This window comes from Balaenoptera borealis, assembly GCF_965194805.1.
Source record: "Balaenoptera borealis genome assembly, chromosome: 12".
In the NCBI taxonomy this organism is placed as follows: domain Eukaryota; kingdom Metazoa; phylum Chordata; class Mammalia; order Artiodactyla; family Balaenopteridae; genus Balaenoptera; species Balaenoptera borealis.
The window spans coordinates 104,124,993-104,149,771 of NC_138869.1; the positions used below are offsets into that span (position 1 = coordinate 104,124,993).

General features: G+C 45.0%; 1 protein-coding gene across 6 annotated transcripts in view; it reads right to left on the minus strand.

Annotated features, from left to right (window-relative positions):
- The window catches only part of DSP (desmoplakin), a 42,137-nt gene extending 17,814 nt beyond the window's left edge, over positions 1 to 24,323 (minus strand). The window contains exons 1-10 of one of the 6 annotated variants that reach the window (XM_082347681.1): positions 23,686 to 24,323; positions 11,472 to 11,571; positions 10,208 to 10,356; positions 9,329 to 9,503; positions 6,209 to 6,337; positions 4,616 to 4,666; positions 3,558 to 3,719; positions 2,626 to 2,730; positions 895 to 990; positions 441 to 566 (exon numbers count right to left, since the gene is read on the minus strand). In XM_082347681.1, coding sequence (XP_082203807.1) covers positions 441 to 566; positions 895 to 990; positions 2,626 to 2,730; positions 3,558 to 3,719; positions 4,616 to 4,666; positions 6,209 to 6,337; positions 9,329 to 9,503; positions 10,208 to 10,356; positions 11,472 to 11,571; positions 23,686 to 23,879 — 1,287 coding nt within the window. In that variant the 5' untranslated portion in view covers positions 23,880 to 24,323. The remainder of the gene's footprint in view (positions 1 to 440; positions 567 to 894; positions 991 to 2,625; positions 2,731 to 3,557; positions 3,720 to 4,615; positions 4,667 to 6,208; positions 6,338 to 9,328; positions 9,504 to 10,207; positions 10,357 to 11,471; positions 11,572 to 23,685) is intronic. The other 5 variants (XM_082347679.1, XM_082347682.1, XM_082347677.1 and 2 more) reach the window with 5 other exon arrangements.
- Positions 24,324 to 24,779: the final 456 nt, after the last annotated feature.

Sequence of the window (24,779 nt, forward strand, 5' to 3'; positions counted from 1 at the left end):
ATACCGCTGTAGCTGCATCAGCTGTAAAAAGCCACCAATTCATCTGTCGGCAGGGACCACAGGTACCTTTCATAAGAAGCCACTACAGAGGCAACACAGCCATGAATTAGGTGGGCGGGAAAGAATATCGCTTTGCAAAAAGGCTATGCTGACAATATGTGAAGTACGTTTTTCCGAAGGGATTTTCACGTTACGTCATCGGTGTTCTCTCCGGTTTTGTTCTGAGCGCCCGTAACTACTGAAGCAGAAGTAACGTGCCACAGCAGCTGATCGCGCAAAGAAATGTATTTTGAGAAAAGCCACTGAAAATGAAGACAATGCTTGCTTGAGCTTTGGGTACTCGTTGCTCTATAGAGCAGTACAAATCCAGATAATCTGAATTGAGTCGGTGGGCGCATTTGTTTTATTCCCGGGTGAGGGCCTGGGGTCTGAGACAGTACCTCCAACACCTTGATCTGCTCCAGCAGATGCTGCAGGGGCATGTTCTTGTCACACAGGTACTTCTTCCTGGCGCAGTCTTGGAGGCTCTTCAGGTAGGCTTCCGTCGACTGGGCCTCTTCAAAAAACTGTTAAGGATGCGGGTGACCCCGTGTCAATTAAAAGCAACTCAATACACGGCATCACCTAGTATTTCAACTTCAAGGATTATCTTCCCTACGAGTCTATCTGATAGGTGGTTAAAGGAAAGAATTACAGCAGAAAGTATATTAACTTATGTGACAGCAAGAGGCTACTTGAATGATTGGTAACCAATCTGTGCTCCTCTAAACTAAAAACCAATAAATAGTATCCACGCCCTAGCGTGAAGACTGTTTTCAGCGCTTTTTCAGACACATTCGGAAGAGAAGCTGTGAAGACCCAAAAGACAATTAAATGATTACTAGGTATAAAAACCTGAAAGTAGGCGGCATTTTCTTTGAGATGAACATCAATGCATTTGGTGATCTGAAGAATCCAGCTCCACTGTGTCTGGAGAGTATCCATATATGCCTGAAACAAGAAAACAACAGCTGTCTCTGCACCATTCAGCCATAGAGAGGCATCCATTATTTCATAGATAGGTGAGCCTGAATGAAAACCATGAAGCATTTTTTATCTAATTCCAAATCAAGCAAACTTTTTTCTAAAAATTGAAACCAGAATTTCCCAACAGGGAACTCTTGGTATGGTAGAAATTAAATTTTAAAACCAATTTTGGGAATTCCCTGGCGGTCCAGTGGTTAGGACTCAGCGCTTTCACTGCCGTGGCCCCGGGTTCAATGGTTGGGGAACTAAAATCCTGCAAGCTGGGTGGCCAAAAAAACAGAAAAAACCCAAAACAACTTTAACAAATGGATATAATTAGGAGTATTAGTCAAAATATTCATCCAAATGGCATGGCTACTGACCAATCAAAACAGAACAATCAGAACAGGGATAGCACTGGGGCCCCAAGCCCTGTTCCTGTACAGCTGCTAGATCATGCGGAGGTCCAAGGTGAAACACAGCAGGACACTATGGTCCTTGCCCCCCATGTCCTCAACCTGCCTTTTGTCTGTGGAAAAACTTTAGCCAAAGAATAAGTTTAATCAGAGAAGTGAGAAAATGCAGAAACAAAGGAACAGTCCAGCAAGACTAAATAACAATAGTTTATTCATTAAGCTTAGTCAAGGACCTTTAGTTCCTCCTCAAGGGCTATAGATAATATTCTGAACAATAGCCTGTGAGCTGTCTAATAGACACTGAAACCCACACCAGGTGGAAGAAGTGAACTACATGATGACCAGACTGTAGCCATGACATAAGCTGCCACAGTTCTAAGAACTGGCCTCAAAGAAATGGGAACAAACCGACCCTGGAACTAAAGACTAACTGCATTTAAAACAATCAAGATGACACTGATCAGACCGTGGCATGACTAATTTCAAGACGACTGTCAGAGCTGACTGTGCTGTTTCTACAGGCAGCCCCCTACCCCCATCGATAAAAGCTCTTGCCCCAGGATTGTTAAGTGGGGGGGAGGTGGCCTTTGGACAGGTTGCCGGCATCCAAAATAAAGCGAACTTTCCTTTCCACCAACCTTGCCTCTTTGTTAGCTTTTGAGCAGCAAACAGCTGGACCTCCCCCCCCTACTTTCGGTTACAAAGGTACCTGCCATGAAGAGGGCCTGTGGGGGATGAAGGCAGTGATGCTTACCAACTGATACGGAAATATCTGGATTTTTTTAAACAATCAAAATGGTCATACCAGTGCTACCAGCTAATGTCAGCCTTGAGCACAGCCCACAGATGGCAGTCTAGGGCAGAGGTCAGCAAACTACAGCCCAAGGGCCACATCCGGGCCACCATCTGCATTTATAAATAAAGCTGGCACACGGCCACAACCGTTCATCTACACGTTGCTATGGTTGCTTTCACACGACAACGGCAGAGTTAATATCAACAGAGACCAAATGGCCTGCCAGTCTAAGATATTTATTATTTGGTCCTTTCCAGAAAAAGCTTGCCAACCCCTGGTCTAGGGTATTGATAAAATAAACTTGTCATGGCTTTATGGTGGATAAGAACCACTCATCTGCATAGTCTTATTTTCGGAAAAGTGTCCCCTTTTTTCCCCCGGTAAGAATATAAATCTCACGAAGCCCACCTCAATTTTGTCTGAAGCTGGATGCTGACTGAGGACAAGTTGGTCACTTTCTTGTTTAAGCTTATTGAGCTCTTTTTCCTTCACTTCCAGCTGACTCATGCGTACCTGCGAATAAAAGAAAATCAAGTCCTGTAGAACAAGTCACCGGCAGCCTTCCATCCCTCCCACCATTGTTAAAGGAAGTCAAACACAAAACTGCATTTTGGAAATGAACAATGTCAAAGAATTGCATTATGTGTTCCTCAAGAATCTTAGCATTTTTAAGACCAGAAAGGATGTCTGAGATCATCTAGTAAGCAGCTGAGGCCGGATTGGTGACACGGCTTGTCTGAATTCACCCAGGTGAAGGGACAGAGCTACAACACACCGTGAGATTTTCTAATTCTCGGTTCTAAGCCACCACACTCTGCGGTACACACACTCGAGGATGTCTGACCGAACCAATCTCACCCTGTCTGCTGTCTTCTGAGATGCTAACCCTGCACTGCCTCTCTTAAGTCACGGAAAAGCCTTCAGAAAGGAATGGTTTTTCATGACCACTCCACTGAGGCTGAATCCCAGATGGCCGAGTAAATGATCACAAATGGGGCTTCCCTGGTGGCGCAGTGGTTGAGAATCTGCCTGCCAATGCAGGGGACACGGGTTCGAGCCCTGGTCTGGGAAGATCCCACATGCCGCGGAGCAACTAGGCCCGTGAGCCACAACTACTGAGCCTGCCGCGTCTGGAGCCCGTGCTCCGCAACAAGAGAGGCCGCGATAGTGAGAGGCCCGTGCACCACGATGAAGAGTGGCCCCCGCTTGCCGCAACTAGAGAAAGCCCTCGCACAGAAACGAAGACCCAACACAGCCAAAAATAAATAAATAAATAAATAAAATAAAGAAAAAAGATCACAAATGCGTTCATGAGCGCCGCACGGCGCCCGGGGGCTTACAGAGAAGGCCTCCTGCTTCTGGGCAATGTTGGTGTTCCTATCGCTCCAGTCGTACAGCAGCTCCTCCTCCTCGCAGTCATTGATCCACATGATCTCTTGGGACGTGGCCTGAATGATGTTCTGCAGCTGTCGCAGGTGGTCCATCCTCTCAAAGGATGTTTTCTGCACAGGAAGGTCAGGGCAGCGTTAGGACAACAATATGCACATGAATGGCACTCCCTGCAGATTTCACAGATAAACCCTCGGGGATCCCTTTTACCAACAAAAATCCCACGCATCAGTCAAATGTTAATCTTTTGCATTCACTGATCAGCTGGTGGGTGAAAAGGACCCACCCAAACTTATGATGAATAAGGGGTCAATTTTAGATTCAAAGTAACAGCCTAATCCAGAAGGGTCTTGATTCAGACACTGGTGTTTGGCTTCAATAATTAGTTTTAGACTACAGAGAGAAAATAGATTATTAAAAAAGATAAATCAAGCTTTTTCTGCCCTCTCCCACATCCCTAAAATTCAAGGTGCCATCACCTTGGAAAATAGTTGTGTCACCACTAGCCATGTTATTTAAATAGTATCACTGCCAACAAGGAAATACTGAAAAAGTGAGGACAGGGTGACACAAATAGGCAGAAGAATGGAAATATCTCTTCTTATGAGTCAAGTAATTGATTCAGTTTGTCATAAAATGGTGATGATGGTCTGATGAACCTCTCTCTAAGGAAAACAAGTCTTATTTTTGCTTATACTTCCTAAAAAGGCTACAATTCACAAGTGGAAAAGCTTTATGGCTTTAACTGCAAGTATTTAACAAATGCTAATTATGTGACACTTAAACTTGCAAAAACTAAGTACTGCCTTCAGAAAAAATTCTTTTCAAATGTCCTTCTAAAGGGGACACAGCAGTAGAAATAAAATTAGCATCTATAAGCCCCTTGGTATACTTCCAGGCACTTCCTGGGTCCTTAGGGATAAGGCCAAGCAGGTGCTTTATCCCCAGGTCCACATTTATACAACCGAATTGCACTGAACACAGAGCCTTCAGAAATAAGTCGTCTTACCAGCAGGTTTTCATACTCCTCCTCCAACTGGTAGATTGCAGATTTCTCACGCTAGAAGAAGACCAACAGTGAGTAATTATTTAATTCCCCTTGAGGGTTTATATAGAAAAAACAGCCCTTCTAAATCTCCTTCTGTCAAATACGTACTAACTTCAGGTTCCCTGGTGGAAAGAAGAATTTGCTCTATGAAATCTTTCACCCACAGGGACCTTTCTCAGTTGATCTGGAGGCAAACCTCACTGGCCTGGTGGTGGCATCTCTAAAAGGAAAGGGCTCATCACTATCACTTAAAGAATCACTGTTAAACAAACTTTTAAAAGTTTGAAAATATCATTTAGGACTCCTCAGATCTTAGAGAAAAGAGGGAGAGATCTGATCAGATACTCAGGTAGACAAAAGTAGGCAAAAAAAAAAAAAAGGTGGAAAAAGCGAGGATGAGCATCTCCGGGCCAAGTACAAAAGTCAGTGATTTAAATGGTACAAATGAACTTATCAACGAAACTGAAACAGACTCACAGACATAGAGAACAGATTTGTGGTTGCCAAGAGGGAGAGGGGTGGGGGAGGGCTGGAGGGGGAGTTTGGGATTAGCAGATGCAAACTAGTATATACAGCATGGATAAACAACAAGGTCCTACTATAGAGCACAGGGAACTATATTCAACATCTTGTGATAAACCGTAATGGAAAAGAATATGAAAAAGAATGCAGATATATGTGTAACTGAGTCACTCTGCTGTACAGCAGAAATTAACCCAACATTGTAAATCAACTATACTTCAATTTTTAAAAAGTCAGTGATTTAAAGTGTAGAGATCGGGTGGAAACCAGCTACTTAAAATCAGACGAATATTTTAGGCTGTAATCTTGGACCCAGCTTCAAGTCAGTCCTTTCAGCAAAGGAAAAATGTCAGGATGAGACACGATTTCCTTATTAGAAATACAGTTTAATTACCACATAGGAAAGGCTTCACCAAGGACTTCACCAAGGATTCACCAAAATAAAACTATAGGATTGTCGCATTTTCTCTATTTGAAGAGATGGTCTGCTTTCCGCAGAAAAGAACTACCACCCCTGAAAACATGCATTTACCAGTGGCATAAACGAGTGTGTGTGTGTGCCCTTAGTCCTGGAGGGTTAGCACAATCCCTAGTAGGTCTTTCTGATTCCACATCCCCATTTACGAAATGGGATTTTAAAAAATTTCCAGGGAAGGATAAATTAGTAGTTTGGGATTAACAGATACACACTACTAGCTATAAAACAGATAACCAACAAGGACCTACTGTATAGCACAGGGAACTATGCTGAATATTTTGTAACCTATAAGGGAGAAGAATCTGAAAAAGAACAGATATATATGTATGTATAACTGAATCATTTTGCTGTACACCTGAAACTAAGACGACACTGTAAATCAACTATACTTCAATTAAAAAAAAAAAAAAATGCCAAGATTAAAAAACAATTTTCCAGTCTGTTGGGGAAGAAATCACAGACTCATGTTTCAGCCCAAACTGCCTGGGATCAACTAACTACAGCATCCTTGAGTACACTCGTGGAAGACTCTCCAATGAAATGTTCCAAAGTACCAGGTCGGCTTTAATCTTGTCCAGCTGCCAGCGGTAGTCGCCGATGGCATTGTGAATGCTCCTGTGACTGCCGATGTGCTGCTCCACCGAGGCCAGGTCCACGCCCCAGGTTATCATGTCCATCTCCGCCTGCCGAGGGAGAGAGAGTGGGCCCTTCATTTCTGACCCCCCTCACCTACAGCGTCATCAGGGGTCAGGTACCAAGGGACATACACAGCTTCCACTCAGACACAACTGAAGCTGTAAACAGTCAATATTTTTGAAACGAAAAAAAATTTGTAAAGGCTTGGAATTCCCAAAAAGGCTAGTGAGGGTTGCCCAACACAGTAAGTTGGGGGTCCCCTGAACGTATCTGTCCCTAGCTCAAGATGGGCCAAGGAGAGGTGATTCCAAAATGAGATCCTTAAAACCTAGATCATGTCCTCTAAAGAAAAAAAAATCTACCTGTGCACATTCAAGTGGCCTGTGTGTATATACAGCTGTGGGTGCACACCTATGTATGATACAATGTTATAAGATACTGATAGAAGTTTCAATATTCAGTTATTTTTAAATGTGCGTTAATAATAGTTCATTAAGCTCAATCAGGTACTACTTCCCAAGCTTATCAGCTGACCCAAGAGAATTTTTCATTGTTTATTTCTTTAAATTGTTTTGAGCAATGTAATTTTTGACTCTTTAAATCCAGAATTTAGCATTGCCTTTCGGGATGCAAAACTCCCTATGACCCAGTTCAAAGAGAAGTTACAATGTATACCCAATGCCTTAATTTCAATGAAGGTTGGCAATATGAAGATGGTGGATTTATGTTAGCTTTTTAAAAATTAAATCTACCTTTCTAATTTGAGTCTCCACTACTTCAATTTAAGAAGGCCACATAGTAAGAATCAAACATATTATTTCACAAGCTTCGTACTGTGGCGAGTCTATTGTCTTTCTTTTGCATGAGCTCATGTAAATTTCCAAATCACCTGTGTCATCTCTCGGACATGCTGAGGGCAAACATTCCAGACTGGTATTGCAGCAAGAACATAACACACATTGTTCTAAGCCGCATCCAAGTTCTCATGTACTTGGCGAGCCTTCAGAAAGGGCAGCCATCAGAAAACCGTAAGTTACCCAGGACTCTGACCTTTCTCTCCCGTGGCTCATTTCGACTTTAAAGCAGAAACAAGCGAGTGCACTGGGAAATTAATGAGATGACCAGGCTCCCGATCCCACCTCTCATTACCAGCCAGGTGTACAGTATCTGCCCCATCCATCAGCAGAAACACAAATCAGGGAAACACAACCCTGGCCCAGGAGCTGTGTGACTGCGTACAGATTGTGCCTCTGGGGACACTTCTCCCTTATCAGCTGGCCCTACAGTTCAGTCCCCTGGGAGTGGGAGGAAGAATGCAGGCTATGCTTAGGGGAAGAAGGGATAAGAGGAAAGGGCCCGAGAACCCCAGAGCAAACCAGCAGCAAGTGATAAAACTGCTTTTAATCCCTTTGAAACCCTGGGGGCTGCCTGATCTGAAAAGCAGTTGCATCTATAAAAGGGGTGTACCCCACCCCCTCTCCCCGACCACCTGCCATGACAGAAAACTGAGTCCACGTGATAATGCCGTTTTCCAAAATTTTAAAATGCTGAGCTACAAAAGATTCTTACAAAGCTACACCCAATATGAATACAGAAAATGACAAATTATGAGCTGTCATGTTATAGAACTCTCAGAGTGACTTAAGAAGACATGAGGGAATTTGCCATTTCATAAGTAATCTGGTTCCAAGGTTGTTTCACCTAACGTCTGTCACTGGTCACTGACCCTCCCCATGCAGTTCAAGCCCCATGAGCCTGGCCCAGCCTTCTCTGCTGGCTCCATTCCACAGGGACGGGGGCGCCAGCCCTCCCCCACTCCCATCTGAGCAGGGTTTTAGTACAGTTCATGCAGAAAAATTTGGCATTTGGCTGTATGTATCTTGTTTTCTTCAATAATATTCCTTTTCAGGGCTATGGGACATAAGCTTTGTACCTCATTTGCTGGCATGGTGCCAAAACATAGTAAATGCTCCAGATATGTGTGTTCAAAGATCAGAAGGGAATTGGGAAACATGCAAATAGGTTTGTATTTAGGTTTCTGGGATTACAACTGACTCTCCTCCTCTATAAGCCCCACCTTCTTGTAAGTGTTCTAAAGTCTTCATAATACGTGGGAGAAAAGGTCAACTGAATGAATGAATGCACGCATGCATGTTTAGTTGCATAAGCCCTCACACTTGCGAAAGAACACCCACAAAAGTCTTTAAGTGGCTGAGAAACTTCAGAACCACTGCTAAATTGGTCCAACAACAAGTAATAAAACCACTATTTCCAACAACGACAACTGCATCTCTGCACAACTGATCATTCTAACATGCCCACCTCCTCACGAGAAGGACAGTTCATCAGGATCAAGTTTTCATTACACAATTCCCATCTACATTCATTGCAGCACATAATTACTACGTAAAACAACACAACAATAATTAGCACTGAAACATCCTTTGTAGAAACTCCAGTTCTAGGGAAAGGCTCAGCACCTCTGGTGCCAGTATTTCACTTCACTCCCACATCAGTGATGTCATGATTGCCCAAGACAACTGACACTTCAAAAATATAAGGTTAGGCAACCAACGAGCCCAAACCGGAAGATCCAGTTTTACTGCGCGTCCAGCTCCTCCTATTTGTTAACATTTTAAATGAACCTCCACAATGTTCTCTTTTTTCCTCTTAAGTACCTCCCAGTAACACCCCGGGAGCTCAGCGATGAAGTTTTTCAGCGCATAAACTCCCATAACAGATCTTCCAGCTGTGAACGGTAAGAACTAGATTTTCACAATCTACCAATTCAGTGATACGTGTTAAATATTACCTATGTGATAAAGTACAACTATAAAGCAATGAGGCTGGTTCCCTAAGCCACGTGGGGAAGAAAATAATCCCTGAATTTTCACTTATTTCAAAGTAAAAGAATATGAGGAAATGCCGAAAACAGCAAGTGGTTGCTGCCAGCTGAGGTCCCGACCACCATCCCGCCAGGTCTGCACACCTGGCCAGGATCTCTGAGAACCAACCTCCTCCCACCGGAAGCTGCTTACCCTCTGCTGTCGCATCCACCCGAGACATTCGCTGGTGAGGTGCTTGGTGAATTCATCCCACCCGGAGCCACTCTGGCAGGTGTACCCTCCACCTCCCTTGGAGCTGGCCCTTCGGGCTCGAGGGACACTGATGGCTTTGTAAAGGGCTCGCATTTGCTCCTGGAGCTGCAGCAGTCTGAAAGGAAAGGAAAACAATCACACCACTGCAGGAAAACAGCCCATGAAACACGTCCTAGGCAAACAGCCCCCTCTGTGTCAGTACAGAGATCACAAATGTTTTACTCATAGACTTTTTTTCTTGATCACATGCAAAGCCTTAAATATTCTGACGCTCCAAGCCTGAAGCATCACAGCAAGTGTAATTGCCTTTGCCCAACCTGGCAGCATCCTGTACTTTCTCACAAGTTCCACCCTGGGAATTTCCTAGGACCATGCGCCCTGGGTAGTGTGATCTCAAAATCAGACTACACACCTCTGCCTTAAACGGCATTTTCAACTCTGTGAGTCTCATTTCTGTATGCATTAAACTGAGCTGGACTTAATTTTAGACTCTTCAAAGTCAATTGCTGTGCCAAAGGTCTTTGCTGCCCCCTAAGTGGAAGCACAGTGAACATCTCACAGCAAAGTCAACTCTTCAAAAGAAGCACGCCCTCTTGGGCAGGTCTGTTTCGTTCTTCGCATGGCAGCTTTGTGACTCCACAAAAGATGAAGGTAGTGGGCTTAGTCAATTCGTATTAGAGACACATAAAGCTGCAAAATACCAAGCAAGGGAGCCCTTCCTGGGGAATATCTGTGCTTCCTTCAGGGAAGACCTGGGTCAGGGGATTGAGTGCAACTCCACGAGGCGTGCGGGCACCACGCTCGCTCTGTGGGCAATACCTTTTCTGATAAACATCACAGGGCTGGCCCATCTGCTGCATCTCTCTAATCAAGCTATCGGTAATTTCCATCTGATCATTGGCCTGGGCAAAACACTCATCCAGTTCTCTGCTCTGAGCCAGCTGTATCCCATCTCCATACTTCAGTTCCTACAAGAAAGAAGTCACATGAAGGAAACACATAATACTGGAAAGAAAAGCTTCATGTGTATTACTAGAAGCAAAAGCTTCTGCTATAAACTTAAAAGTCCCCTGCCCCGTTCCACGTAAGTGCAAAAAATCTCTAACTGAAAATTGTCTTAGTAATTTGAAATAGGGAGGTAAATTAGGGAGATTCATGAAGCAAAATTTGTAGACTATATTTTAAATTTTCAGACACCTTTAAAAGCATATTCACAGAGTGCTGACCTTTCCCTTGCTTCAGTGTTAAATGCCTATCTTTCTTATTTTCACAGGACACTCATCTAACTGTAATTTCACTGTGATAAGAACACTGTACCAGATGAGGTCTTTTTTACACATAAACTGAGCTTTTCCTGCAACTTGTGGGAAATAACTTTTCGGTTCTTAAAAAGAAAGCTGCCTAGTTAATTGTATTGAGCCAATCAATTTCCTGATTTTGATGATGGGTGATACTAAGTGAGATGGCCACCTTTGGGGGGAGCTGGGTGATGGGTACTCGGAAAATATCATGGATCTCGTGCCTTCTAAGCCTGTTTCAATAAGATCCTAAGCTATCTCTGTAACATCAAGAAATACTGTGAGGTTCTCACGAATGTTACCATTTTCCCTCAATTTTCTATTGCTTATTTATCCATATTTTGTAATGTTTCTCATGTAGAATTATTCTCACAAGATGGTAAATTTTCCTGAAAAAAGACATTAAATTGATGGTGTACATCACAACCCATGACAATCCAGTGACATAAACATGTCAGGTTGCACCTCTAGGAAGAGAAAGCGTTACAAAATCAGAGAAATGACAACAGGTTGTTGCAATTCCAAAAGGGTGGCAATCCGTAGTGTAAATATTTTTTGGGAAAAAAACTATGTGAAAACTGGTTCCCATTGTTAAGCCAACATTGCAAGTAGGTTAGGAAGATAGATATCCTGCTCTAGTCTGTTTTGAGAAAAAGCATCTCTAAACACTAGGAGAGCAGGGGATGAGAATGCACAGGTCAGGGCTATGAGTCTAAGTTAACCAGGAGCAAAACCAAGTACAAAACCAGGTGTGGACAGTACTTTAGGAGAAAAAGAAAGCTTACTGGCTGCACGATCAGCTCGGCCCGCATCAAAAAATCAGAGCAGTTCTGCAGAAGCTCCTGGATGGTGTTCTGGTTCTGCCTGGACATTGTTCCGGTTTGACTGATGAGCAAACACAAAGAAAGAGAATATGAACATTTTTTTTCAATTTTGAACTAATTTTAAACTTTCAAAAAAGCTGCAAAAACGAGACAAAAACACTTCTGTAGGCCCTTCACCCAGACTGCCCAACGGTTCACATTGGTCATGTCTCTTTGTTCCCCTCCCCCCTGTATGTGTGTATATCTATTTATAGTATATGTACATTTTTCTGAGCCATTTGAGAACAGTCATGCTTCTTTATCCCAAAATATTCCAGCATGTATTTCCTAAGAGCAAAGCCATTCCATTATATAACCACAGTACAATTACCAAAATCAAGACATTTAAAAATGATGGCATACTATTTTCTAATCTACAGAACTTTTTCAAATTGTACTAACCTTCACACCAAGTTTTTTTTTTTTTTTTTTTTCTGGTGTAAAATCTAATCCAGAAATATTCTTTTGAGTTGTGAAAACACATTTCCAGCATCTTCCTTCCCTGTCACCCCTCCCCCTTCATCCCACATTAATGCCATCACGAGTCCTTCTGGGAAAGGTGGCATCAGACCCAGAGCTGCAGGGTTTCATTGACCAGTCTGGCTGAGGACAATTGTAGGAGACAAAAGAAAAGCGTATTCTGCAAAAATATTTTCTGCAACCAGAAAAAGCTGATAACGGTAAAGGAAGAATGGGGTGAAGAAAGTGATGGGAAATTTAAATATCTTTAATGCAAAAAGCCACTTTTCCTTTCAGGATGACCCCAGAATATTATCCTGTACAATGATACTCATCCACATGTGTACTTCAAACGCAGCACTATTCTGGAAGACAGGTAGCAGAGACCTTAAAACGACGGTGGTATTTAAGAAGAATGTTGTAGATATTCTACGTTTTTTTTTTTTTAATAGAGGATATCATGGCCAGCTGATTCTTTTTTTTTTTTTTTTTTTTTTTATGGCTGTGTTGGGTCTTCGTTTCTGTGCGAGGGCTTTCTCTAGTTGCGGCAAGTGGGGGCTACTCTTCATCGCGGTGCGCGGGCCTCTCACTATCGCGGCCTCTCTTGTTGCGGAGCACAGGCTCCAGACGCGCAGGCTCAGTAGTTGTGGCTCACGGGCCTAGTTGCTCCGCGGCATGTGGGATCTTCCCAGACCAGGGCTCGAACCCGTGTCCCCTGCATTGGCAGGCAGATTCTCAACCACTGCGCCACCAGGGAAGCCCCCAATATTCTACATTTTAAAGAAAGAGATTATAGAAATTCAGTTTGCTCCAGATACAAGTAAAAAGAGTAATCTATCATAAAACAAGTCTTACTTTTTAATTTGCCAGGATACATTATGCTACAGCACAGCCCACTACGGCTTAGTTTAATAGAGATTTAAAGCACATTAAATTATTAACGTTCAGGAAAGGCCTTATGAATGTCCTACAAGAAACCTGAGTTCCTCCAGGACTTCTGAGCTACAGCCAGGCCGGCTTGAGCTTTCAGATAAAACAGACGCCTGTTCAATGTACTGAACTTTCTTTTATGTATGTCTGTGTCGGGAAGGGTATCTGTGTGTGTTTTAAAGAAAGAATTTCTGGACTTCCCTGGTGGAGCAGTGGTTAAGAATCCGCCTGCCAATGCAGGGGACACGGGTCCTGGGGGTCTTCGAGCCCTGGACCAGGAAGATCCCACATGCTGCGGAGCAACTAAGCCCGTGAGCCACAACTACCGAGCCCATGTGCCACAACTACTGAAGCCTGCGTGCCTAGAGCCCGTGCTCCGCAACTAGAGAAAGCCCGTGCGCAGCAATGAAGACCCAAAGCAGCCAAAAATAAATAAATTAATAAATAAATTTTTAAAATAAATAAATAATGAAGAAAGAATTTCACTGTTTAAAAAAAACGTTTGAAAGGCACAGGCTGTACTAGGCAGAGACAGGGTAAAAATCACATGAATGTGGGAAACTTCTCCCACCGCCCCTTGATTCTGCCTCATTTCACATGGGAGAGGCGCTTTCTCTCTCTGCCGGCCAGGCTTCCCTACAAGCCAGCCCTGGCTGAAAGTATGTAGGTGAGAAACCAGCTCTCCTGGGAACCAGTGCCAGATGAGGCCGCAGCTCCTCCAGGCAGGCCCTGGCACTGCCCACCCATCAACACCAGGGCACCCCACCCTCACCCCGCATGAATGCTGCCCTTCTCTGCCTGCCACTCAGAATCAGACAGGAAACCTGGCACACTTCTCGGATTGCTGAGATGTTAACAGGACTCCATCCGTTGTCAAAACTTGTGTAAAATTCCACTTGACTTAGAACACTTTCCAAAATGCACCCATTATAACAGGGAGGAAAGAAATTCAAGAGACAAAGGGAAAAAAAGAAAAAAGAGAGACAAAGGGAGAAATTAAGAAATACAGAAACATCATTGAGAAGTCTAGGATGGGTAAGTAATTAGGGAGGTCCTGTGTAATTAGATTTGTTTTCTTTAATGAAGGGGCATGAGAGGCCCTTTCTTCTGAAACATTTAGTAATTCTGGTCAGCAGTTGGGCTCAGAGGGTGATTCCAACAGAGAATGCCAGTTCCTTGCATACAAAGGAAAGGGCTCTCTCTTAGCACAGTGGAAAGTCAAGAGTTTCTGAAATGATTTAATAACTGTGTGCTACTGTAAAAACACAGTGAGTGCTAAGACCGAGGGAGATGGGGAAACTGGGTGAGGGTGTATGAGAACTCCCTCTACCTCTGCAGCTTTTCTGTAATCCTAAAATTATTCCAGGATAAAAATGTATAAAAAAGAAAAAAAAAGCAGAGAGGCCAAACTCACTTGTGAACAAAAGTTCCAAAGTGTATATACAAGTCTTTTTAAAATGAATTTATGACACTAAATTCATTTGCCAACAAAATATGAAACTCTTCAGCTCTTTTTACCCAACTACTAGAGTAGTTAGTTACATGACACTTAGAAATGAACTAAGGAAAAAGAGGTGAGGCAATTAAATGCTGGCTTAAAATATGGTGGACTTGCACTTAAAAAACAAAAAGGTAAAAAAAACAAAAAACTAAAACTGTAACTTCATATGCTGTTAATGATACTAAAAAGAATTATTCATGCTTCACTAAAAGGCCTGCCTGTGTTCACCATACACGCCCTTGATAGCCACTAAAACCCTATGTGTTTGCCTTGGCATTTTAGGAATAGATTAACAACTGTCTGCACAAAAATCTAATCTTTTTAAAAGTCAAAAGGAAGAAAAAAGAAAGAAAAGCTAAAGTGTTAGAACAATGTAATGAAGAATCTTTGGTATTGTGATTTGTCGGTAGGAAAGTATGATCTAATTAACCAAATTTCCTTAGGCACAACTTTTCAAGACTGTGTCTGGTCCTTAAAGCAAGATCTACAGATCCCGTTTGTCATCTGTAAGAATCTCACTTCAGTCTGAACATCCTTGGGAAACAGACCATCAAATCGAGCAGGTGGAAGGATAACTCAGGCCCCTGAGGTTTATTGACGAGAAAAGAGAATCCGCCTTCACATTTCAGCTTGCTTGTCCCCGCCCAGTGAAGGATCCACACAGAACTGACTGTACTTAAGTCAAGGAGGAAGTGTCCGTGGAGAGGATTTTGACTCACTAGACACTGACTCAGATGCTGTGCAGTGCTGGATGAGTCCTGAACTTTCTCACAAGTTCCACCCTGGGAATTGCCCATGAGGGCAATTCTCTTCAGCAGGAGAGCCAGGAGAGCTTGCTTCAGGGAACACGGGCATTTTGTGTGTCATTCAGAACTTTTTAAGTCAAAAATCATATTTTTTCACATAATTTTAGGTCTTTTGTCTTTTATCTCAGAAATATTCTAGATCTCAGTTTTCTCATCTTTTGGGCTAGGTGCTATATAAGATTTCCTTAGCTCCTTTGTTCTGTAACTTTATTTTATGAAACCACCAAGCTCACTCCTCCTATTGAGAATAATCCCAAAGTCTATGTTCTGTGTAAAGGTAATGAAGTTTCCTCTTCATACAGTGCAATTTGGGAAAATGCAAAATTCCATCATATAGGAAGAAATCATTTTAAAATAAATACTAATTTAACAAGCATATAAGGACTTTAAAAATCCCTAGCCTCAAAGAAATTTTCAACACTGGTACATATTGGTATTAGGGGTGCAGAGATTTTAAACCATGTTAGGAATTGAACTAACGAGGTCAGAGTTCAATTTTTAAGTCCCATTTCAGTGTCACGGAAGATGAAAGAAGTCATGCAAAAAAAAAAAAAAAGAAGAAGAAAGAAAGAAAAGAAAACTCATTTGGGTCAAATCAATCAAAAAATATTGACTTCTAAACTAAAATTAATAGCTGGCCTTGAAAAAATAACATTTGTCCTTAAAAGTCTTTAACTTTTCTGAAATCCTCTTTTATTTTCAAACTTACAAAGACAAATTATTCGTATAACAAAGAACCTGCCTACACTTTTTTTTGAAAATTCATTCTAAAACTTGTTTAAACAAGTAAGGGTTCCAACAGTTTACATAAAGATCCCTTCATCAGAGGCTAAAAGGAAAACATGGTCTGGCCACATGAACGTGTGAACGGTATTAAAGAGCTTTCGATGTTTTATTTTACTACCTCCAAATAACAGTCTTTTCTTAAAAAATAAGACCCCAAAATTAACTGTGAAGCCACTAGTTTCACACTTTTCCCAAGAATATTATAGACAAAAATACAAGACAAATACTTTGAAGAGAGTCTTGAAGCATTACAAGATATTTTTTAATAGTTACTCTCTTTGTTTTATAAGTCATTTTACAATCATCTATGCTGTTCATTAGACACTTGGCCGGTGCCACGTAACTCTGGATTTCTTTTTGTATATACACTGGGTTGGCCAAAAAGTTCGTAAGAGCCTACGGAAAAACCCGAATGAACTTTTTGTCCAACCCAATACTTTCTCTCCCATTGGGTTCCTTCTTTCCTTCCTTCCTCTTTCCTTTGCCCCTTCTCTCTCTCTCCCACTCTCTCTCTCTTCTTTTTGTTCATTCCACCAACATAAGGTCCTGGATGTGTGCCGGAAATTATGTCTCACGTGTATCTGGATTCATGGAATAATGACCTTGGAAAAACTCAATGAAGATTTGATGGAAATGATAATTATGTAATGCATTAATATTGATCTTAAAACTTATTTGCATTCATATTGATCTAAAACCTATCTGCTGAGCTCCTTACAATGTTTAAAACATGTTCCATACGTTATTTTGAGTTTCTTTAAAAGATCTTAAGTAAAAAGGAAAACATCCATGGAGTTTGTAAAAAAAAAAAAAAATTTACTTCTTCATTTAAGGACAATACCCTACCTCCAAGACTCACTAAACACATCAGTGGAAATGTCACGTATCAGAAGTTACACACCAAGTGCTTCCACCTCCATAGAGTTTTCCCGGCACATCTGTGCCCTCCTTCTGCACGAATTATTTACACACCTGTCTGCCCACCCCTGGAGAGCAAAGTCCCACATCTTAGTCACTTTCGACTCCTACATGCACCTAACAACACAGAGTTCCGCAGCCATAAGGTCCTTAACATATGTTTGTTTGGTTTAGGAAAGTAGAAGAAAAACAAAGGCAGATCAAAGACTGATATGAAGATATTACTACTCATTACCCTGATTTCCAAAGCTCAATCAGGTAGCGCATCTACTGCACCCCAATTCCCCACCAAGAGTGGGCAAAAAAAAAAAAAAAAAAAAAAAAGGTTTTTTTCTATCAATTTTAGGAAGAAGGCCTCCTCTGGGCCTTCATCTTGTCCTCACCCAGGAGCTCTGGAAGCGGTACTCTAATAAAGTTCCACTGCCTTTCTGTGTTTGCTATTTTCACAGTTTTTGGTGGCTTGGGGGGGGCCAGGGAGGGTAACCTGATCACAGATCATTAACTTCATAAAGGGTTTGGGGTCCACCCCATTCTCAGCCACTTCCGGCTGGACAGCCTGTGACTTGGAGCAAGTTAGTAGACTCGCGGGGCCTAGGGTTTCTGCAGGAACACAGTCACCTCTTGGGGTTGGCCTGATGTTGAGAGGAGAAGCCAGTGAGGTCTGCAGAGCCCGGCAGAAACTAAATCCTCACTGCGAGATCATTCGTACAGGGGAAGCTGCTGTTGTGACATGATTCTCAGATTTTGCTTTTATTTTTCATTTTGTGTTTTTTGCCCCAGTTCATCATTTTAAGGATATCCTGCAGCAAATTGGAGGTGGAGTGAGAAGCGGAAAAAAAAAGAAAGAAGAAGAAATGATGACTGGGTATTAAGTGTGAGGCATCTGAGACTAAGAAATGATGATTGGGTATTAAGTGTGAGGCATCTGAGACCTTCTCAGGTAATTTTTAATTCCTAAAATTATCTACGAGACCTAAAATAAGGTTTGAGACCATTCAAAGACAGAGATACATTTTAACTGCACGAAAGACATCTTTTGAAGGGATAAGAAAATTCAGAAAAAGATGCTTTCCTTTCCTTTATTAAATGGGGATGAATATTTGACCCTTACAAAGTCAAGGCCAAAATAGGGATTTCTGTTTTGAATTCCTTCCCTAGGTGAAAACTTACATTCATTCTGACGCCTAAAAAAAACCGTTTACAAGTTATCTGGTTATCCACCAAAAGGCCAACTCCTTTTTAATTTTTTTCAGGTACCTTATGAAGCAAGGGATATTACGTTTGCATGTCACACATTTGAATTCCAGGCAAAAACTCAAGACCTATGGCCTGCAGCCTCTCACTCTGGTGTCCTCATTTTCCTGAAATGTAGATTTCACATTCCTGAGGTCTCCGAAGGTCCTGGACCCTCCCAGCCCAAGGTGTCGGCGGTAAGGTGCACGTGAGGCGGTAAGGTGCACGTGATGGGGCTGCGCTGGCATTTTACGGGATGCTGAGGCTTGGGGTCCGTGGGGCAGTGGCTTCAACATCAGAACTACCCCTGCCCATTATCCCAGGAGGGCCAGAGGGAGACTGGAGAAAAGCAAAGGGCGGAGCGGCAGGGCCCCAGGCACCAAGGCCTCGGGACGGAGGCACTTCTTCCAGAACCTTTGAAAAGTCTGGAAAGACTGGTTAGCTGAGGGCTGAGCTAAGACTCCCCAAGACACACCCAAGCCCTCCTCAGCTCCACCCGAAGAAGTCAGTGTGGAGGCATCAGCACTTTTTTTGTCTTTCCCAAGACATTTCAGGCACCCGGACAACAATGAAATTACGCCCATGTTTACAGAAAAGATTAACTACTTGTTGAAAGCTGCTCTGTAGATGTGCCTGACATTTAGTGGGCTTAACACAGCATCACACTGTGCTTCATTCCTCAGCAGATGGAAACTCTACAGGAGTGTGAATGCAAGAACACAATGGTTATGAAATAAATATTTCCCAGGAATGCAACAATTTAGAAAGAAGTAAGAACTCCTGCTGGGTAGAAGAGTTTACAAGAAGAGATGAATTCTAATAACTAAAGTTAGATCTCGTCTTGCACCATCGTGGTATACTGGATTCAAATGCAGCTTAATTTACTAACTTAGCTGCTTGACCTAAGCCGAGTCATCTAACTCCTTTAACCTCAGTTTCCCACCTGTGAAATGGGAAGTCTGTCGTGAAGCTTGAAATAACAATATACCTGGCACATGGTGGGTGTTTGCCAGGCAATGGTAACTATTATTAACCACTGATCTGATGTTTGTATAAAATATATAACCTACTCAAACTTAATCACTATGTAAGTGTTACTATCTGCCATATATTAAGCTACACTGAAGCTTACTTTGCCATCGTTTCCCAGAAAAATATTTAGAATAACCATTCTGAGTCAGCCAACTCTAAGCCTGTTTTCTCAGACTCTCCCTTGCCTCTCTGATCCAGTTCTGAGCTGAAGCTCTCACTCTATCACATCTACCTCCTGTCCCACTGCCACCAACCTCGACCAGACTTTCATCACCTCCCTCCTTCACTGGTACAACTGCTTCCTTAAGGCAACCCCTCCCACACACTGCTGGCCACAGCAATAATCCTACAGCTCCCTGTGATGGTCTTATCTCCCTGCTCCTTCAAAGGAGACCTTCACTGGCTCGGATGAGACCGGCAAGGGCTCCCCTGTGCCTAACCCTAACCCACCACCGTGGATTCGAGGTCTCCCAGGTTCTGGCCCCAGCCCGTCCTTCCTCCTTCCGTCTTACTGTTTCCCCACTTAAGCGAATGCTCCAAGAGGAGACCACTCTCTAGGCCTTGAAGTTGCGCCTGCTTTTCCACTTCTCACACTTTTCTCATGCTTTTCTCTCCTCCAGGGGCACTCTCTGCCCACTCTCTTTACCAACTGAAATTCTCCAAAGTCCAATTCAACACCACTTCCTTGACAATAAAGTCTTACTAGTGCCGCCACTGCAGATGTTATCTTGTCCCCTTACGAAGCCTCTGAGTCATGGGCACCGCTACTGTGCATTATCCGTTTGTATTATAGTACTCATGTACTTATCTTCCTCTAAAGAGCATCTGCTCCCTTCCAGAAGTCTTTGTATTTTCACCTCTGAATCTCCCCGACATCTAACACACAGCAGATGCTCAGGAAATATTGGCTGAATGAATGAATGAATACATGGACTTGAGGTACTTTCATCCTGTTAAGTACAGGGCTGTCCAGTCTCATACACAAGTACATGGTCTAAACGCACAGGATGCCAGAGGGTAGAGGGAGGAGGCCCTGATTCTCATGCCACCTCGGCCACGGTGGACTCCGGGATTTGGGGCAAGTCTTAATTTGTCTCTAAAGTGGAAAAGTGAGGTTTCTGTCCTCCTAAGGACCCCCTTCCACTCTAAAATTAAATGTAAATATGCCTGTTTAACCTCACACTGAGAAACAGGCTTCTTTTAAAAGGTAGTTTAAAGCAAACTTTAAAGTAGGTATCAAATAGTGATCACACACATTTCGCTTTGGAAATCATGAGTTCTGGAGAAATGTAAGCATTACCATTTTATGCACATATTTCTGAGGCTTAGTGACTGTATTTGGCTTGTAATCCTCCTACAAATTCCACACTTCGATCGGCGGAAGATCTAACTGGGGGACTTTGTCACTTGGCCACCAAATTTCACTACAGATTTGTAATTTCTTTTAACTACAGGAATAAGACTAGTGTAATTCTGCCATCGTTGAAAACAATATAGTATCTTATACAAGAAAAATCCAAAGTTTAAATTTTCAAAAGTAAACATCTTAAATTATCAAAGTATGTAACATGTACCAAACTTTAAAATATTAAGAAAAGCAGCGGAAGGTAAATAAAGTCGTTGCAGATTCCATGCAGGGTAAAACAAAGACACAAAAGACAGGTGGGGGAAGGAGGGATAATCAGAGTGAGAAGTATCAGGTTCTAAACAGTGACAAGTGTTACTAAATAAAGGACAGACAAAGGCAAGAGGCTGTAAAGTCACTTTCAAAGGAAAAATAAGATTTGGGCTCTGTACACACTCCAATTAGCTTATTTAGGGAAGGGCTAAATACACACATTGATCATTAAAAAAAAATCACCAGTCTGATTCAGCCAATAACGTGGGAGTTTTAGAAATAAAGGAGTTTAGATTCAACCAGTCGCTTTCATACTGGTTTTTTAGGGGTTTTTTTTTTTTTTTTTTTGGTTTTGTTGCTTTAAAAACAAAACACCTCTATGTAGAAAAACTTTCGGTCAGAAAGTGCTTTTAAAATCCTCATCATCATTCACTTAGCAGAGGGCAGTCGAGTCAGAGATGCCATGTGCGTGCCAGGGCCAAACAAATCCTCCCGCACAAGACGCTAAAAACCCCAGGAAAACAGGTGCGGTGCTGGCCCCGACCCTCTCCAGTCAGTCGCCCTTATTTTAAAGTGCAGACCTCAGCGTTTGCGGGCTACTGTGTATTGTGCTAACGCTTCGCTTCTAAGGGCTAGCAGCACCAGCGCAGGCCCGGACAGGCCTGGGGAAACTCCAGTACCTGGATCCGGAAAGAACGCCGGCCACATGCTGACTCAAGCCCCCAGCCCGCCGCCCCGCGGCCCTGGCAGCTCGACAGCAACGCGCAGAAAAACAACCTCCCTCCAAGTTAGGTAACTTTCACTTGAGTCTCATTTCCCCTTCCCGGGGAGATGTTAAAACTTGACAGGTTTATCAACAGCCTTTAGGTTGGAAAAACCGAACACAAGAAATGATGCTATACTAGGAGAAAACATCGAGCCTCGCCCAAATTTAACGTTCGGTGAAGAATCCTTATAAACCGGGTATCTTTATGCAGTTCATTAACCAAGATATTAATTACAAATTTACTTCTACAAGAAGCCAAGGGAGTGAAATACTCCATTAACAGCCATGTTTATTGTCAACTTAAAACACAGGGACGCTAAGATAACAGAAGCATATTCAAAAAAAAAAGGAACCAAAGAAACAAAAAACCACTTGGTTCATAAATGCAGGAAAGAAGCAACCTTGCAAATTCTGACTTGGATTTAAATGTGTGGATTCAAAAGCATGTGCTTTCCAAATACTGCAAGATTGGGAGGGAAACGTAAAGTTTCGGATTTAAATGGTTGGCCAACTTTTCAAACAAACTTAAAAACCAAAGTGTAAACGAGCAAAAATTTCTCCCCAGTCTCCCTAATGGTTTGGCATATTTTTTCCTGGAAACCCCCAGGTGCATTCTGTTCATTAAAGAAAGAGCTCCAAGTGTGAGACAATTCTTTGCTAGCTCAAAAAGAGAAAATAAATTTTCAAGGTGCTCCAGGAAGATAAAGAAATGAATAAATCGAAGCAGAAAGCAGGTTGCAACTCGAGTAGTCCGTCCCGGCCTCCAAAACTGCTGGCAAAACAAAAACCCCCTGGAGTGTATTCAATTTGCTCCTCCCCAGCCCAAGGCCACAAGGCTAGGTCGACAAAGTTCTGGAACTCAGGTCTCTTCCTCCGAAGCCCTACAAGGGAAGGACTTGCAGGGGGCGGGAAAGGGGGGGGTGAGAGCCGCAAAATTCTCACGGCTCACGTGGGAGAGTCCGGCTCCGGGGACCGGGTAAATGTACGTACATTATCTTCCTCCACCCGCACCCGACTGACCTCCCCCTCCCCCAGCTGGGTTTCCCGGATGACTCGGAGAGGCAGACCCGGGCCTCTTCCCAGGGCGCCTCCCTGGGGCAGCCGGATCAGGGCGGCCCCAGCATCGCGGGCCGGCTGGGGTGGTACGCGGAGCCTCCCCTCCACGGGCCCCTGCCCGCGCTATCCCGCTCAGAGCGCAAGACCCTGCGCCCGCGCTCCTCCACCGAGACACTGAGGCCGTTCCCCAGGGGCTTTTTTAAAACCGGGAAACAAAGGGCGCAGGCGCGGGGCCACAGGTGTGCTCGCTGGCGGGGGCTGCCGCGCGGCTGATCCGGGCTGGGGGGACAGGCGGCCGGCCCCGCCGGGAAACTTGGTTTGGGTAGCAGGCGAGGCCGAGGCGGGGCCTTCTCGACCCGCGACCCCGAGCTGCCGGGACGCGCAGCCTCTACACAAAAGCCCCCGGGTGGCCGAGCAGCCCAGGCGCCGCTGCGGACGTGGTCTCGGGGTGACCACGAGCTTGCGATGAGCCACTAGCCACAGCCGAGAGCCGAGTCCGCCGTGGCCACCCGACAGGCCGGAGCCCCCGCTCCTCTAGCTGTTTTACTTTTGGTTACAGTTCGAGAGGTTGAGTTTAGTGGTCGCAGCCACGCCCGCCTGACCTCCCACCTGCGGCCCGGGACAAAGGCGATGCTTCGCTGGGGACAGTCCCGGGTACAGCCGGGACCCCCGCCGTCCGCCGCGCCCTGCCTGCACCCTCGCTGGCTGGCCTCGGGCCCCGGCACGCGGGAAGGGAGAAGGGGGGCCCGAGTCCCCGCCGGCGGGGAAGGAGCCACTCCTCTGCGGGTTGGCGCACATGCCCACCCGGTCTGCGCGGCGCGCCGGGACACTCGGTCTTGCTCCAGCGCGAATAGGAAATGCGTGCATGACCTCGGACAAAGAGACTGTCCCCTTTCTGGACATGAGCTTCCTCGTCGGTCAGAGGTCGACGGTCCCTCCCGGTCCCACGGCGCTAGGGGAATGTAGAGACCCCGCCGCACCGGCCCACCGGCCCACGCACACCGCGCGCTCCGGGTCGGCCCGGTACCCACCAGTAGCCGTCCGAGTTCTGGTCGGTGACCGTGCCGCGCCGAGAGTAGTACCTCCTGATGGTGCCCCCGCCACCGCTGCTGCCGCCGCCGCCCCCGCCGCCGGTCATCTCGCAGCGCAAGTCGGGGCCGGAGTCGGCGCGGGTCATACGGCCCAGCGTGTTGCTCCGCGGGATGGAGCCTCCGTTGCAGCTCATGTTGGCGGGCACTCGGAGCGCCGCTCAGCGCCGAGGCGGACGCGAGGGCTGGCCGGCTCGGAAAGGGCGAGGGGCTCCCAGGAGAGGCCCAAACCGGGGACTGGGCTGGGGGCGCAGAAGGATTGCGAGGACGCGCCTCTCCACCGGGGCCGTTCCGGACACTGCGAGCGCGGCACGGCGGGCGGGCGTCGGGCGCCGGGGACAGCGACGGGCCGGGAGTGGAAGCGGGAGCGAGGGCTGCGGCTCTCAGGGCGGCGAGGGCGCAGAGGAGCAGGGCCGTGGCTGGGTGGTGGTGTTGGTCGGCGGGAGCTCGAGTCTCCTCCCCGCTGGCACCCGACGCTGCCGAAGCCACACCTGGCCGGTTTCTTCCCAGGGAGGGGTGCGGCCGCCGCGCCTCCCCGCCCCATCGGGTGTCACCGACGCGCACCGGCCGCCCCTCCCCACCTGCACCACCGGCCCGCGGCTCCGCCCTCCGCGCCGGGGCCTGAGTAACACGCGAGGGGCGGAGGCCCGGGACCCGCGCGCCCGTAGCGCGCGGCCGGCCGAAGGGTGGACCGCAGGGGCGTGCGCTCCGCGCGTCGCTGCAGGAGCGGGGAAAGCAGGGCCCCCTTTTTTGAGGATTTCTACGGCCCCCGGGCGGAAATAGGCTAAAAAATGAGTCATTCGATTGGACAGTTACTTACTAAACTTTTACTTCTGCGTATCCCTGAAAACGGTGCCAGCCAAGCTCTGGCTAGAAACAGTTGAGGAGAGAATGCTTAGGTGAGGAGGGTTTGTTCGGAGACTTTTTTTCGAATTTTCTTTTATTCCGGTAATTCAGAAAATTGCCTCAGAAGTCTGTTTTCCGACGTGTAAAACGATTTTTACCCAGAACCACCGCTTTCTGGAGAAGTCTTCACT